This window comes from Heloderma suspectum, chromosome 4, assembly GCF_057233095.1.
Source record: "Heloderma suspectum isolate Gila_16-S chromosome 4, 16-S_ref, whole genome shotgun sequence".
NCBI lineage: Eukaryota > Metazoa > Chordata > Lepidosauria > Squamata > Helodermatidae > Heloderma > Heloderma suspectum.
Genome location: NC_139461.1, coordinates 193,644,069 through 193,661,912, shown reverse-complemented (window position 1 = coordinate 193,661,912; position 17,844 = coordinate 193,644,069). Strand labels below are relative to the sequence as shown.

At 42.3% G+C, this 17,844-nt stretch overlaps 1 protein-coding gene across 5 annotated transcripts in view; it reads left to right on the top strand.

Moving 5' to 3' along the window:
• Nucleotides 1-17,844, top strand: part of LOC146347888 (uncharacterized) — a 103,572-nt gene that overhangs the window by 62,413 nt on the left and 23,315 nt on the right. For 2 of the 5 annotated variants that reach the window (XM_084851742.1, XM_084851744.1), the window contains exons 4-7: nucleotides 2,478-2,569; nucleotides 8,393-8,575; nucleotides 10,147-10,206; nucleotides 14,309-14,412. In XM_084851742.1, coding sequence (XP_084707868.1) covers nucleotides 2,478-2,569; nucleotides 8,393-8,575; nucleotides 10,147-10,206; nucleotides 14,309-14,404 — 431 coding nt within the window. In that variant the 3' untranslated portion in view covers nucleotides 14,405-14,412. Of the gene's footprint in view, nucleotides 1-2,477; nucleotides 2,570-8,392; nucleotides 8,576-10,146; nucleotides 10,207-14,308; nucleotides 14,486-17,844 lie in introns of those variants that run through there. The other 3 variants (XM_084851741.1, XM_084851743.1, XM_084851740.1) reach the window with 3 other exon arrangements.

Genomic DNA, 17,844 nt, shown 5'->3' with positions numbered 1-17,844 from the left:
GTTTGACTTCATTTTTAAAAAGCTGCATAATATCTGTTTACAAATGTACTAGAGTTGTCATTTAAGTAAAGGGTTGTTACCTACCCCAAGTTCTCAAGAGAGACCCATTTTGGAATCACCATCTCACTGTGGTTATCCATAATAACCTAAATATTATTTTGCTGCATCAGATCAAAGATCCATCCAGTCCAGTAATCTGTCTCCAACAGTGGCCGATGATGAGATAAGTGGGGAAGCCCCAAACCAGGGTGTAATGGAGATAGCCACCTCCTGCTATTTGTCTGCAACAGTCTTCCTCAACCTGGGGCCCTCCAGATGTGTTGGCTAGCAACTCCTATCATGATGGGAATTGCAGTTCAACACATCTGGAGGGCAACAAGTTGGGGAAGCCTAGTCTGCAGCAACTGATTAAGAGAGAGAGAGAGAGATCATGAAAGTTCCATTCCCCACTTACCACAATTAATAGCAATTCGTAGATTGACCTCCATAAATTTGCCTAATATTCCACTGTTGAGAACTTCCTTTTTTGGCCAAAAAAATCCACTAAAGCAGGAGCCTGAACACCTTTTAGAAATCATGTTTTCATTGGAGGGGTAAGACATTTGAAGGTTGATAAGGAATTATGCAGTATTGGAACTGTTTTAAAACGTTATTTTTGTTAGTTGGGCAAGGGACCAACACTTGCTTGCTCTACCACACTGTGGGCACTCACATAGTCCTTTAAAGAGGGAAAAGAAAATTACCCAACAACAATATCCCACTATTTAAATAACTGTTTTTCTTTCTTCCCCCTCAGCACCCACTAGGCATCCCAATAATTGTCTGTATAAAAGTCTCGTATAATGTGCGTGAGCTGTCTGTTGTATAAACAATATTCATGTCTTATTACCCACATTTTAAATTTTCCTCCATCCATGAGCTTGACTCTCTGTTCCTCAGTGCTGTGAGGAAGGGAACAGCTACACTGTCCCTGCTGTTCTGGGGAACAAGATGGTCTCCCATTGATCCGTTGCAATGTTATGTAATATACAAAGGCTAACATTTAATCCTGCGCTACTGTAAAATATGAAAATGTCAGTAAGGCTGATGATTTTACCATATACTTTTTTCATGCTAAAATATGGTTCCATGGAGTTTGAAAGTCTGCTACCTTTTTTCAATAAAGGAGTTTCAGATAAAAGGGAGTTGTAACCCTTCTGCATTTCATTTGTTGGCATCTAGCAGATGATAATTGCTTTTGCAATTGCCACATTATTTCAGCAAATTAAGGACTTCTTTAGTTTTGCTTGTTCCAGGACTGCCAGTGTAGGTCAGGTTTATATATGTACATATACTCACAGTATTATGTTTTTGTTTTTTTAGAGCATGCTGCCCTGCACGCACGTAACTATGACGTTGTGATAGTAGGCAGTATTAGAAGTGCAAAAGCCCATTCCAAATATGCACGATCCCTGCTCCTAATTCCTGACGTCTTAAGCATAGTTTCAGCGTTTTTGGAATGTCGTCTTTGTAGTAGTAACCTGCAAGTAGTCGGAAGTCCGTTTGGACTGTTTGTCCCTGTGTTTTCTTACTCATACCCTATTCGTCTTCTACCAGTGTTCCACTTTTCTTTAGCTTTTGGCAAGCTGTTCAGAACACCATTTCCTCCTTTTCAACCTGGTGAAGTCCAATTGTTCTTTGCTTACACTACATTAGCTTTTCCCAGAATTTATCCTGGAGCTTGAATTCACTAGGGAGACCCCAATGTGTTTAGATTATAAAACTGCTTCCTAAAAGGATCTTGATTGAATGGTGTCATCAGATAATGCTGTCAAACCGGATGTTTAGCGTTCATTCCCACCACCCTCCCCAAGATGTTCTCCAGTATGTGGTTATGCAGATTCTGATGCATATGTAATCTTCCCCCCACCCCACCCACCCCCCTCTATCTGATGATGAATTCATCATTCTTGAAATGAATTTATTTTATAGCCCATTCTCCCTTGAGTGCTTGTGGTAGAGAACAACCTTTCTTATCTCAAAAGAAAGGGGAGGTAGGAAGGAGACTAAAGCTGAGAGATAGTGATTTTGTCTGGGGCCGTTCTGATATAGTCAAGATGTGTTTTATTACATAAACTCAGGTACAAAAAGTACACTTAAATGGCAAAATAAATGTACGATGACAGCAATTGCATATTTGACTCCATATGTTTAAATGGCAGGGTTTCCTTGAGCTATATACAGAAATGGTGATTGGGCCCCTTCTATGTTTAATGCATTTAAGGATGTGCCATTCACAGTTGATGCAACCACGTGTTTTGTTTTTTGTACCCGTGCTTAAAGGTGTAATGCATGGGACTGTCCTCAGTGAATAGCTCATGGAGTTGGAATTAGAACCCAGGAACTTGGTCTGGACCACAGAGTTAAATCTGTATAGTATTTAAAAAAAAATATGGCAGAATGTTGCAAACATGTAGTGCCTTTTTGTTTTTGTTAAGGTTTATGCCGATCTATTGGAGTAAGCAACTTTCTCATTGATCATTTGGAGCAGCTAAAGGAAGACTGCCAGGTAACCCCACATGTAAATCAGGTGAGTATATTAGACATAGTCCTTACAAGGCTGTGACCAGCAAACTAGTTTTACCAGGATATTATGAGGAAGAAAATGGGGAAAAAATGAATCTATCCACGTTCTCCACACCATGCATAACTTTAGAAATCTCTTATCATGTCCTCCCCTTTATCCCCTTTTTCCTAAAAGGAAAAAAAAAAAGGAAAAGCCCCAGTGGTTTAGCCTTCCATGAAGTTAAGGTGCTCCAACCCATTGATCAGATTTGGCTGACCTTTTCTGCACCTCTCCCAGCATTTTCCCCCCTTGTGTGAAATGCCCCGTGAAAGTTCTCTAAGCATTCATAGACTCTGTATTTGAAAGGTCCACTTGGAGTTATTGCCTCTTCTTCAGAGTTCTCTACTGTATGTGCTGGAAATATCCTGCAGCCTGTTCAGGTGCAAGCAAATGGGCAAATGAGTGACCTCCACAGTGCCTCTGCGACTGTAAACATGTGATGCTGAAGGCCACACAGAGGTCAAGAAACTTCAAAGGTTGAAGAGATGGATGTGTCTGCTGCTTGAACCTTGTCTCCCATCCAGTCTGTCATTTTTGATCACACTGGCTGACTCAGCCTCGCCTCGGAGAGCCCGGGTATTTCAGAGTCAGTGTTGAGTAGATGCCAGCCTATTGTTCCTGACCATTGTTGCCTGGAAAGACAACATGTACTAGATATGAGAAACAGGAAACAGCCCTTCATCCTCCTCAGGGTGGATGAAATTTTCCACATTCCCTATGTTGATGTCATTGTGCTAAACTAAGAGATATTATTCTTCTTCTTCATCACCAGCACAAAAAGTACGCAAAACAGTTAGGTCATTGGAAGAAGCATGACTTCCCTTTGCTTTTGAGGCATGTTGCTATCTATAAACCAGTTTACAGAGAATTTACGTTGATTTGTGCACGTGCAGAGTTGTATTTTTCTATCCAGGAATTGTCATGATTTTGCTTTTTTTAAAATCTTCCATGGTTGTTATAGGGAGGGACGTTGATCATGTGAACCAGGTCACTGTGCCATCTACATCGATGGCTCCAGATAAAAAAGAAATAATAATAAACCAGTTATATGTTATCATTTATACCACTGGAGAAGGAAATGGCAACCCACTCCAGTATTTTTGCCAAGAAAACCCCATGGAAAGTATCACAAGGCTAAAAGATATGACGCTGGAAGATGAGCCCCTCAGGTCGGAAAGTGTCCAGTATACTACTGGGGAAGAGCAGAGGGTATTTCCAAGTAGCGCCAGAAAGAGTGAAGCGGCTGGGCCAAAGCCGAAAGGACACTCAGCTGTGGATGTGTCTGATGGTGAAAAGAAAGTCCGATGCTGTAAAGAACAATATTGTTTAGGAACCTGGAATGTAAGATCAATGAATCAAGGTCAGCTGGAAGTGGTCAAACATGAGATGGCAAGATTGAACATCGACATCTTGGGAATCAGCGAACTAAAATGGACAAGCATGGGTGAATTTAATTCAGGTGACCACTATATCTACTACTGTGGGCAAGAATCCCTTAAACGAAATGGAGTAGCACTCATAGTCAACAAAAGGGTGGGAAAAGCAGTACTGGGGTACAATCTCAAAAACGATAGAATGATCTCAGTACGAATCCAAGGCAAACCATTCAACATCACAGTAATTCAAGTCTATGCCCCAACCACTGATGCTGAAGAAGCTGAGGTTGATCTTCTATGAAGACCTACAACACCTTCTAGAACTAACACCAAAAAAGATGTCCTTTTCATCATAGGGGATTGGAATGCTAAAGTAGGAAGTCAAGAAATCACCGAGATAACAGGCAAGCATGGCCTTGGTGTACAAAATGAAGCAGGACAAAGGCTAATAGAGTTTAGCCAAGAGAACACGCTGATCACAGCAAACACGCTTTTCCAACAGCACAAGAGGCGACTCTACACATGGACATCACCAGATGGTCATTATCGAAATCAGATTGATTATTTACTTTGCAGCCAAAGATGGAGACGCTCTATACAGTCAGTAAAAACAAGACCTGGAGCTGACTGTGGCTCAGATCATGAGCTTCTTATTGCAAAAGTTCGGCTTAAATTGAAGAACGTAGGGAAAACCACTAAACCATTCAGGTATGACCTCAATCGTATCCCTTATGAATATACAGTGGAGGTGAGGAATAGATTTAAGGGATTAGACCTGATAGACAGAGTGCCTGAGGAACTATGGACGGAGGTCCATAACATTGTTCAGGAGGCAGCGACTCAATCCCTCCCAAAGAAAAAGAAATGCAAGAAAGCCAAGTGGCTGTCTGATGAGGCTTTACAAGTAGCTGAGGAAAGAAGGGAAGCGAAAAGCAAGGGAGAAAGGGGAAGATATATCCAACTGAATGCAGAGTTCCAGAGAATAGCAAGGAGAGACAAGAAGGCCTTCTTCAATGAACAATGCAAAGAAGTCGAACAAAACAATAGAATGGGAAAGACTAGAGATCTTTTCAAGAAAATCAGAGATCTCAAGGGAACGTTTTGTGCAAAGACGGGCATGATAAAGGACAAAGAAGGATCAAATCGCCAGCATTCGATGGATCATGGAGAAAGCAAGAGAATTCCAGAAAAACGTCTATTTCTGCTTCATTGACTACGCTAAAGCCTTTGATTGTGTGGATCACAACAAACTGTGGCAAATTCTGAAAGAGATGGGAATACCAGACCACCTTACCTGTCTCCTGAGAAACCTGTATGAGGGTGAAGAAGCAACAGTAAGAACCGGACATGGAACAACCGATTGGTTCAAAATTGGGAAAGGAGTACGACAAGGCTGTATATTGTCACCCTGCTTATTTAATTTATATGCAGAGTACATCATGAGAAACGCCGGGTTGGATGAATCACAGGTTGGAGTTAAGATTGCTGGGAGAATTATCAACAACCTCAGAGACGCAGTCGATACCACCCTAATGGCAGAAAGCGAAGAGGATCTAAAGAGCCTCTTGTTGAGGGTGAAAGTGGAGAGTGCAAAAGCTGGTTTGAAACTCAACATTAAAAAAACGAAGATCATGGCATCTGGCCCCATCACTTCCTGGCATATAGAAGGGGAAGAAATGGAAGCAGTGACAGATTTTACTTTCTTGGGCTCCAGGATCACCGCAGACGGTGACTGCAGCCATGAAATTAAAAGACGCTTGCTCCTTGGGAGGAAAGCTATGGTAAACCTAGACAGCATAGTAAGAAGCGGAGACATCACCTTGCTGACAAAGGTCCGTATACTCAAAGCTATGGTTTTCCCAGTAGCAGCGTATGGCTGTGAGAGCTGGACTATAAGGAAGGCTGAGCGCCGAAGAATTGATGCTTTCGAACTGTGGTGCTGGGGCCATAGGATAGTTTGGATTCCCCCCTTCGAGGTTGGAGACAGTGCTCCGGCCTCGGAAGGGGGAGTCTGTGATCCGACCCCATCCCCGTCTCAGCCAGCATGGAGAGAACTGCCTGGCTTAATCCCCGAGGTTGAAAACTGAACCTCAGAGAGGGGGAAAGGGGGCATTCTGGTGGGTGGGGAGGGGACTGGAGAGGCTAGGATACGATTCATCCTGAGCTTCCTCCATCCTCCTTCCCTCCCCTTCCAAAGTGCCCTTGCTGGACGGGCCGCCCCACCGTCTGTTCTTTGCTTTTATAATTTTAAATAACTTTAACTTAAATTTACTTTTTTTAAAATATATTTTTATTTATTTTATCTTTATAAATGAAATAAACAATACCAAAATTACCAACAACCTGATCAATACTACAATTTCCCAACAATAGAATATTCTGATGAGGGCACCACAATAACAAAGAGAAAAGGAAAAGGAAAAGAGAGGAGAAAAGGAAGTGAAGAAAAAAGAAAAAAGATTATTTCCCCTTCACTCTCCCCCTCCCTCCCCTTTAAAGAATTAAGTTTAAACTCCAATACCCCCCGGCCTCCGATGCCATTGTATTTTAAAAACTATATCTATAACCTCAACAGTCTTACAGTTTAATAAACAACCTTACATTTCACTATCATATCATCAATCTTATATTAAAAGAAACAGGTCTACAATTCATTCCTAGAAGCCTATATTATTATTAATAATAATAAAAATATATAGTGTTTTATATTAATAAAACTTAATATAAACCTTCAACAGTCAGTAATATATTTTATAATAGATATAGTATTTATTTTGAAATAAAAATATAAAGAAAAGCAAGAAAAAACAAAAGATGAAAGAGAGTAAACGAATATATGTAACTTAAATTTGCTTTTAAATAACAGAGGACATGGAAGCGATGATCACCTCCAGCGCTCCTTCTGCCCTGCTGGCTTCAGCCCAGCAGGGCATAGGAATCTTGGAAGCCTCTTGAGTTCAGAGGCTTCCAAGCAGTGAGACTGCAATCAATAGGATTGTGCCCTAAAAGTTTATATATACATCAGTTGTTAACTAGGAACGAAAATACTACTGAAATCTGTAGGCACCTGAATGAGCTTAAGAGATGAGACGCTTATACTGTGTCTAAAAGAGATGAGAGTTGGTTGGATTGCTAAATAAGGAATTCAAACAGGAATAAATAAGAAGTTAGAAACTAATAGGGCATTATTTGACGGCTATCTCAGCCATGCTCTGTGTCTTGTTCAAGAATGTTTGTGTTTCCCTAATCCAGGAATGGGGAACGTGTGGCCCTCCAGATCTTGTTGGACTGCAGCTCCCATTGTCCCTCAGCATTGGGTATGCTGACTGGGGCTGATGGGAAGTGCAGTTCAACAACAACTGGAGGGACATGCATTCCCCATCCTTGCCTAAGCTGTCCATCACTGAGGATGGTTTCACATTATCATGTTCTACCCCTTAGGGATTCACCCACTGCAGTCACCCTCTGCTGAGATACACACAGATCTAATGTAAAGGGAGATTCTGATTGAAACCTTACAAATCAGGCTATTTGAAAAGTGTTGGTTGAGTACACGTCAGACTGTTTTGCAAAATCTAGCTCCACATAGATCTTGCTGCAGGCTGACTGGAAGAAATTGCCTCATGATGGTAGAAGAACAGACAGGTATGTGAATTTGCTCTACAGAGAGCCAGAACTGTACAAGGGTACGTCCAGACAAGGCTTTTTATTGTGCAAACATCCTGCCTCATTCATGGAATTTTATGGGGGATCCAGATGATGTCCTGTTCTATTGTAACCCTCCTGTGTTTTCCCATCGCTTGTTCCATCTTTTTTTCTTACCATGGAAAATCCTTAAGGAGGGAAAGGCAGAATAGCTGCACAGTGTATTTGATGGGTAGCGCTAGGAGCCATCCATCTGGAAACACTCCAGATGAGATGAAGAAGGATAGTTGCAGAGTGGTCTCTCTCCAGTACACAATCACTCCTGTTGTGCTACCCATCCTTTCAAACAAAGCGTAATCTCTTTTCCTTGCAGACAGGAACCTGAGACCCTTTGCGGGAAAGGAGGAAGAGGAGGAGGTGGCAATTGCCTTACCTGATGGCTCTCTAGGGATGGAGCTCTGGTGTATCCAGCAAACTTTTGTGTACTTTACTGTAAAGAGTTCATGAACTATTCGCTTCTTTGTACATTCTGAGGATGTTGGCAATCATTGTACACATTTTCCAGAGTACCGTGTTTCTGTCTAAGGGATTTCTGCCTGACATTTTAAAGGGGGGGGGGGCAGGGGAACAACACTTTTTTTTCCTGATAAAAAGTCAAACTGTTTGCCAAAACAGTAGTAACATTTCAGTTGGCTGATCTTTGAGTTGTAATAGGTTATAAACTGACTAGAGTTTTAACTGCAAAGTGTCTTCTCTTTTATAAAAGGTTGAATATCACCCTTTCCAAAGGCCTCAAGAATTAGTGGATTACTGCCAAAGCAGGAATATTGTTTTCGAAGGCTACTGCCCACTAGCGAAAGGTGAAGCTCTTAATCACCCTAACATAACTCAGCTTGCAAAGAAATATGGCAGAACTCCTGCACAGATCTGTATACGTTGGAGCATACAGGTGAGTTGCCAGTATTATAGGTCTCACTTCTGTTAAACAATAATAGTTGAAGAGTTTGTCTGTAATAGAACATATTTCTTGTTCACCCACGTAAAACATGACAAGAGTAGTATGTACACCTCATCTATGTCTTGCTGTTCTTAGTGCTGTGAGGATATCAAGCATTGGCTGCCATGTTCAGTGTGTTTCAAGGTAGTCCAGTAGCTGAAACTATTAACTGTAATAAGCTAGATGTTTTGGCTATTGTTGAGTAGAGAGAATGGAAGAATCTTGTTCCTGGAACTATTTTTAGCATGGCAAGTGGTTGTTTCTTCTAGGGACTAACAAGGAATCTAGCAATGATCTAAGAACTGGGCATCCTCATCTTCTTCCTGTCAATGTAGGACTACAGGCTGCTGAAACAGTGGCATGACAGAAGTAGTGATATAGAACATTTCTTTGTCAACGCCACTGCGCCCAAACAGGGTTTGCAGAGTGGTGTGTAATGGGTACGTGATATTGCCTATCCCTTGATATTGGCTCCCCCTCACTTGGATTGCCTACCTTCAAGTCCTTTCAGTATTAGAATTTTATATTAGATTTTTTTAAATACAATTATATTCAGTCATGCATAATACACCAAAGTGAATGTAAAAGTCTCTGTATATGAGGCCTTTTGGACTAATTCTTCCAAGCGGTGTACAAGGTGGTAAACCTGTGTCTGGACTGTAATGCTTCGGATTTCAGGGAATGGGGGGTTCACATGATGTAATGTTCCTCCACAATGCTATATTCCTACACATAGAAAACTAGCATGTCAGAGAGAAGGTCAGGCTAGAATCCTTATCTTCAAACACCTAGCCTTCTATGTGCAGAAAATGTTTGTATGGAGGAGCATTGAGCCATGTGATCCCCCACTTGGTACAGTCAAGGTACATGTTTATGACTATGGAACTAAGTTAGCTGTCTCTTGGCTAACTTTCTGCCAGCAGGCAGAGACAGAATCATAGACTCATAGAATCATAGGGTTGGAAGGGGCCTACAAGACCATTGAGTCTAACCCCTTGCTCAATGCAGGAAGCCTGATTCCTAGGTGGTCTCCCATCCAAGTACTAACCAGAGCTGACCCTATTTTGCTTACGAGATCAGGCGCATCCAGCCCTTTGTTCATCATGTTTTTATTCAAGCAGGCCTTTTGCACTGCTTGAATAAAGCAGGTTTGTTGGGTTGGGTGTGGTTTTATTCTGTTATTGTTGTGCTTTCTACAGTGTTTTTTCAAAGTATTCGTTTCATTAACCAATTTTTAATTGTGTGGGGTTTTTTACTTAGGATTTTTTGCTGCCTTGAGCTCTGTTTTCTTGTTGGAAAGGCGGGATACAAATCAAATAAATAAATGATAATAAATAAAAAACAAAATTGCCATCTCAGCTGCTGTTTGTGAAATCTAGGTTGACGTTTCAGGCTAGTCATTATAGGGATATGATTCAGCTTAAACTAATGACTCATTGACTTTGGTGAGGTCATCCCTCAACTCTCACTTTTTTAAATAAGTCCTCAGTGGTATAAATTGTTGGTTTTACTTTTCCTTCTAGAATGGCATTGTCACTATTCCAAAGTCTACAAAACCAGAGAGGGTCCAGGAAAACTGCCAGGTAAGAGCCAGGCGGACATAGCATCTCATATTTAATACTTTGGACTTGTTTGACTTTTCATTATTTTACACTATTTTTGTGCCATCCCGTGTCTATTAACAGAAGTTCAGTTACTCACTTCAGAGCAGTCAGGAGTAGTCAGAAGAAAAGATGGGCCACTCAATGGCTCGCTGTGACCAATATGCGTGACGCTTTGCAGATAGAATCAATCATATCTGTGCCGACATGGATGCCATAGTTGATACAGATGCAGTGGATGTAACTTTGGCCCTGCTTGTCCAGTTACAATGGATACTTTTAAATTTGTACAACCCAAGGATACGGACAGGATCTTTGGAGACCTAACACTTATCTGCTGGACCCTTGCCCTTCCTGGCTTATAAAAGCAGCCAGCGTGGGGGTGGGGAGACTGGCTGAGTGGGTAAGGGTAGTGGTGAATGCCTCTTTACAGCACGGTGTGATTCTAACTTTCCTAAAAGAGGCAGTGGCAAGACCTTCAATTTTTTTTTTTAATGACCCGACCTGAATCCAACTGTATTGCTTAATTTCCAGCTGGCCTCTAATATTCCATTCTTGGCAAGGTGCTGGAGTGTATGCTGGCTTCTCAGCTCCAGGCATTTCTGGAAGATGTGGATTATCTTGATCCATTTCAGTCTGGCTTCAGGCCTAGTTATGCGGCAGAGACTGTATGGTCACCTTGATGGATGATCTAATCTGGGAACTGGACAGGAGGAGTGTGTCCCTGTTGGTTCTGTTGGACCACTTGGCAGCTTTCAATACCATCAACCATGGTATCCTTCTGTGGCGTCTGTCTGAGGTGGGACTGGGAGGCACTGTTATATGGTGGCTTTTTAGTTTAGGATTTGGTGGGGTGGGATGTGAGTGGAATGATAGTGGTTTATATAATTATGAATGGTTTGGTGAAAGTGATCACAGAGATTTTTCTCCCTCTCTCATCATACTAGAACTTGTGGTCATCCAACGAAATTGGTTGGCAGTAAATTAAGAACCTATGAAGAAAAGTGCTTCTTCATGCAAAGCATAATTAACTTATGAAATCCACTACCATAGTTGTATTTATTTATTTATTTTTTTGTTTGTTTGTTTAGGGTGCAATCTTATGCATGTTTAGACAGCGAAAAGTCCTACAACTTCCAGCCATTGGACTTTTCTCTGTCTAAACATGCATAGGATTGCACCCCTAAAAGATTTTTAACCTGCCTTTCAGAGTGCATTGTCTTTATAAGGCAGCTACCAATATTACAAAACCATGAACATACACATTATAATTAAAAGTACATACATACATAAGATACATACACGTACAGCAGTCGGAGGAGCAGCTAATGATTTTTAAGCACCGATTGCAGGCTGGAAGAAATGTGTCTTCCGGATTTCTTTAAAAGCCAGCGGCAATGCGGACGGAGTTTCAAAGGTGTGGGCCTAGCCCTATACCCTGGTGGGGTTTTTTCCCTAGAATGTTGTATTTAATAGAATATTGATATTTCTACGCATGTAATTTCTTGTCTTTCCCCTTTTTTTCTGCACAATTTGTTTTTGTTTTGTTAAAAGCACAATTCAAAGTTTAATAAAAAAAATAAAAGAGGTTTAGACAAATTCATGCAAGCAAGTCTATCTCCTCTATTAGCCTTGAAGGCTAAATGGAACCTCTACTACTTCTTCGGCCCGCTGTGGGATCAAACAGTGGACAACTCATCACTGTTTATTTATTAGAAAAAAATAATATCCCACCCTTCCAATCCATTTTGCATTAGCCAGGGTAGCTGATAACAGGGTAACAGCAAATGAACTAATTTAATCTTAAAACCAGCAGATGAAAGCAACTAAAATTAGGTTTCACTAGTGCCATGCTACGCTGAACAGGAATCAAGAGGCAGAAGCTTCTTGGAAGAAGGTTCCAATTCAAGGGTGGATAACTTCTGGGGGTCGGGAGCTGCATTGCCTCCCCAGTCCCCGCTGGGGGCACACCTCTGCTCCTGAATTTGCCACAGAAATTCAGTAGCACAGCAGCAAAATCGTGCTGATAGGACATTTCCAAAAGCGCAGTTTTGCTTGGAAAGCAAAATCATCCCCTTTTTTTTGGCCACCACAGTGCTAATTTGGTGGCGTGGCAGGAGCGGAGGTGAGTGGGGGCTTCATAAAATCCCAAGAGGCTCCCATGTGTAGCCGATGGGCCACTTGTTGGTTGCCCCAGTTCTGCTTAGAGAGATAGTAGCTCTGAAAAGCTTCAGTACCACATTTCTAATTCACACTAGACAAGCGGGTGTTATAGTTGTGTGTTAGGTTTTTGGTTTGTTTAAACTGCACAAATTGGATCTGGAAAAGCAGGGAAGGCTACACAAAAACATTGGAATGTAACAGGCTGGCAAAGTATGCTAGTCCCATGGATAAAAATTTGCCGTTGCCAATTAAACAACCAACAGCACTTCAGTTGACAAATCTACCAACTGGATCAATTAATACTTGTGGGCCTAGTTTTTCGAACTGTGCTAAGAGCACCCAGAGGGGTCTTGAGGGAGGAGGGTTTTATTGCTGCTACAGCTACCAAGGGAACAGAGGAACATCTCAAGGATTTGCCAGGTGCATGTCACAGAAGCTGCACGTCTGATATTGCTGACTGTGCCTGCATCCGTGCACGCAGCCTACAGGAACTCCCAACTCAGGGACCCAAGCAAGAGAGTGGGGAGGCAGGCAAGGAAATGGCCTTTCACCGTGTGAGAGCGACTCCTTTTCTACATTTTTCCCTTCTATTCTTGTACGTAAACTTAGTAAGCTCTAGGGAAGAGGCCTCCTTACAGTCTGCGTCTGAGTCTCTCCTCCCCCAGGAACAATTTCAACAGTTCTACGTGCCAGCTGGTGTGTTCCAGGAGCTGAGCGTGTGCTTCTCAGAAAGCATATTTACAAGGAGGGATGACTATTTTGTCTAGCCAAGAGAAAAGGGAAAGTTTTTCACCTCCCAGCCAGGGAATCCCCCCTGGCTCAGAATCTCCTCTCATCAGCGTTCCGTGTGTGTTAATTCATTACTGCTTTCTCATGTTGAAATAGTCTTAAAAGTGTAAGAACACAATCCATAGGATTTCTCCCCTTAGAAGGAAACCTCCAGTTTCAGAGACTTCTGCATATCCAATGCCCTGCTGGACTATGGCCCGCAAAGCAGGAGGAGTGATGGAGGCGTTTTTTGCCTCTCCATCTCCCTTTTAAATGTTTTTTCTCTAGACAGGCCTCTGAGGACATGCTGGCGGGGGCTGGGCCAGGGCTGAAGAGGCTATAGGACTTCTCGTATCCTGTTCTCCCCTCCCCACTCACTGAAACATCCCCTGTTCCTTCCCTCTTAGGCCACATTTGCGGCCTCGGGAAGCAGCCGGTGCAGATTTTTCCATGGCAGCTGCAATGGGGGTGGGAGAGGGGGATCAGAACTTGGAGATCCCCTCCTGAGGTCGTAGCAGTGTCTACAGCCTCGGGGGGGGGGGGTACTCGAACAACCTTGTGGTCCCTGGGATCCTCTCCCAGGGACCATAGGATTGCTGTCTAAATTGTTTATTTAATTTTCTTTCTCAAGTTCCTTCTCTTTCACTTGGTGTTTTGGCCCACATTCCTCCTGAATCGTGATGTACATCAGGCTTAAGGAAAGGAGTTCAGGAGGTATTCATGGGTACTGATCATGGAATTAAGTTTTGGGGTTGATCATGGAATTAATAGTTGTAGAAGAGGCTTCATCAGGTTATATCACAGCAGTCTTCACCCCTACAAATGAAACAGTGGCCGCCTTATGTGTTAGAAGGAGGGTGTGGGAGGTTATATATTGTACCATGCCAGAGAATGGACCCCAGGCAAGAAATATTTTGGTAAAACAACCCAGTTTGGCTCAAGCCAAAATACATTATGCAGAGGAAACCAAAGTTATGCCATGTTAAGTAGAGATCTGACATTCCAGCCATTGCACCATGCTGGCTCTAGATACAAAATCTTGAACCCAAATAGCAGTTCAGGATGCTGGTGAGTTTTAATTAAGAAGCAGACAGGCAGTTTGTAGGATTGTCTTTGTATATGATCCACTAACCACATATACCCTTCCTCATAGGTCTTTGATTTTTCACTAGCAGAAGATGATGTTGCAATTCTAAATGGAATGCATGATGGGAGACATGTTTCCTGGGATCCAACCTCAGTGGTTTAAATGCCAAGGTTTGAATTTGTGTTGTAAGTTCCATAGCATCTGATGGGGTGATACTTCTTAAGAATCGCATTCCTATGCAATTATACGCCTGTTTGGGCATTCACCTTCCTGCAATGCCAAACATGTGAGGGGAAAGGCAGGGCTGCACTTGCTGGTCACACTCATGTTCCTGTCCACCTGGCCTTGCCACCTTCCACGTGATGGAAGGGGAAGGTGTAAAGCAGGGAGCCTGTTATATGCCGGTGGCCTCTCCGCACGATTAAGACCCCAGATGGCGCAGGATTCTCAGTTGCTCAGGAAGACTACACAGGTAAAGCAGGCTCCCTGCTTCGCATCTTCACCCTCCAATGCATGGAAGGCGGCAGGGTCAAGCCAACAGGGATGCAGTGGAGGGGGCAGGGCCAGTGACTGCAGCCCTGCTCTCCTTCTCATGCAATTGGAATCATGTGTGGGTGAACACCGGAACAGGGCTAATGTGAAATGAAGTAAAAAGTGGCCTTGATTATTATTTGCACAAGTTATTTTGGATATAATAATAGGGGCTTCTTTGGGAGTGGGATATATTTCCACCACGCCTAGTAGGGTTAGCATCATTCTCCTCTCCCTCCCTCTTTCTAGGAAGCCCTAAACCACCACAAACTCACTAAATGTAGGATAGTGTATATAAAATTGGCTGTTTGGGGGTTAAGGTTGTCGGAGAACTGCCATCATCGTAGTGAGTGTTAAGTAGAATGTGCTGGAGATATTCAGTGCTGGAAGTGATCAGAGTCCTCTAGACCTAGATGTATATTTTACCACACACACAAAAACCAAGTTTCTGTGCTGCTTTCCCAGTTGTTGTCCTTCCTGGGAAGCTGGAGAATATTCCTAAAAGCACCTTACAACATTACTTAGGGATAAAATGGCAGCTGTCTTCTTTAAAATGGAGAGGGAGGGAGAGAGGTGGTAGTTGTTGATTCATTTTATTAAAAGAAAATAGCCTGTTTGTTCATTGCCTTGTTCTTAACAACCTTCGTGCTTATGTGGGCACCTTTGGGAGAGATTCTCTCTTGTTTGGGGATGGAACACTTTGCTCAAGGTAATGTGGTCTTCCATTTCAGCAATGTTTTGTTATGGTCCAGACAACAGCATCTTTTCTGCGGAAAGCATATCTCGCACCTCTATTCTGTGATGAGCAGAAACAAAGTTGTATTAATTGAAATAAGCTTTCCAGGACGAAAAAGCATACGCATCAAGAGTATTATAGGATTTGATCTTGCATTCATTCACACAAGTTTGTTTGTTTGGGGTTTGTTTTGTTTGTTTTGCTGAGGCAGTGGGGTCCGACAGAGTATGTGTGAAAAATAGGGAAGAGTTGGTTGGGCTCAAAATGAAACAAGATGTTTATGTATCCAACTGAAATAGATGATTTAATCTAGGATATTGTGTGTGTGTTCCAACATGCACACAAGTAGGGTTCCCCAAAAGGAGCAGTTCTGCATGTGCTTTCCTTTGCATATACATAATTGCCCTCTTCACTGAAATGAATGGGAAAGCTTTTATGAGCTGGATAACTCCATGTACGTTAGATCCCCTGCACCTTCACTGAATTGTTGGGCGATGGGGAGAGAGAGAGACTTGTACAAATTGTGAAGAAATGTGCCTTTCTGTAAAATCCACTGTATGCCACCATTTCGTACAGGTGAAGGTTTGAAAGGTTGCCCTGTTTGTAATGCACCTCTTATCTCTTGCTTCGGGTTTGCTTTTTAAAAAATTAATATTGGGTTACAGTCGTTAGATCAACTTACCAACCCATCAAGCCAGTAAGTAATATCTTATTATGTCTCTAGCGACTACCTTTGTAGTACATGGACATAATGCCAAGATTAACCCCAACAATGGCATTCTTACTATGCAGCCAGGATAGTGCCATAAAACAGGAAGACTTTATTTTCATAATCATGAAAAAGTTTTGTTCTGCTTGTTTTTCATTTTATTAATTTGTATTGCTATTCTCATGAAGCAAAGTGTTGACCCCCACTTTTTTTAGTGTGTATCCAGCTCAGGTCCCAAGAAGAAATTCTGGCCTCCTCTCCACCCTTGGGCAGTGATTCCCCAGAAAAGGTTAATAATTCCCTCTGAATTCTTCCAAGGTTCAAATAGGGAAAAGAGGTAATGGTTGGAAGAAGGGGGTGATTGGCCCTCTTAAGAAAACTCTAGTCAAGCTGTTCTCATAAGAACACATTCAAAGATTTCTGACCAAGGCTGTTGACATTCTTCAGCTAGAGGTTGATCCTTTTGAGTCCACCCCTCCTTTACCCAGGCTTAGCGAACCTATTACCCCGCTACAATTAATGCCAAGTGTGTCAGATTTATCACTGTTACTGTTACTTCTAATTTGGGAAGTGAGTGCTGCTCATGTCTGAGGTAGCGTAAATGAAGACCAAGCTGGCAAATGGATTTAACTCAATAAAATAGAATAAAAGTGTATTGTTTACAAGATGTCATTAATTAGCCTAAGCCTGCCTCACTACCCCTCCAAATCCTCCCTCTCCATCCAAGATGGTGCTCTAACTCCCCACCCTATCTCTCCCCAGAACTAACCCTGACTAACTAAATTGACAAAACAGAAAACCACACCCTCCTGAGACATCATTCCCCTCTCCCCACAGGTAGAACCAAAACAGCTAAACACATACAAGCCCCATCTGGCCCACCATTAACCCTTTCCTACCTGTATATTCATTTCCTGCAAAACTAAATACCTAAATATTAATACAACAAAACACATTAACATAACAAGCAGGTGATTTTGTCACAATCCTCTTCTAAGTCCTCCAAGCCGAGGGGTTTGTAGGTGGCCTTTTTTTTAGCACATGTTGGATAATTTGTTCTGTTCCCAGTGAGCTTTGAAGCCATAACCCAGAAGAGGTAGGATGGGCTCTCTAGATCCAAATGCACACCATCTTTCAAGAAGTTCTGTTCACTTCCAGAGGAAGTAAACGTGTTCGATGTAATGTGGATGCCCCAGTGGGCACTGTTTTGAAATCCATTCTTCCCATTGACTCAGACAATGTTTCAGCTGATCAAAATGACCACAGGACAGGTGTCCTCCACAGAGGGGTTGAAATGTCTACAGCTGTGCTATATACCTCCCCTGCTTCATCAGTTTTTGCCATAGCAGCTTTCACATGGGCCAGTGAGTTTGCCTCACTGCTGGAGGTTCCCAAATGGGTCAAGGTTAGCCTTCAGAGTATTATTTTAATTCTAGCCTTTTGATGGACAGTGCCATGACCTGGTGCAACATGTGGCTACATCGCTGTGGAGTAGATATCTGTTCCAAAGCTAATCTAATGAGTATCTCGTTTACTGGTCAGAAGCTACTTAGGGAAATTTGCAACGCACCATTGGCATCTGATTTCTTCTAGTTTACAATGTCACAGTTACACTGACAATACCCT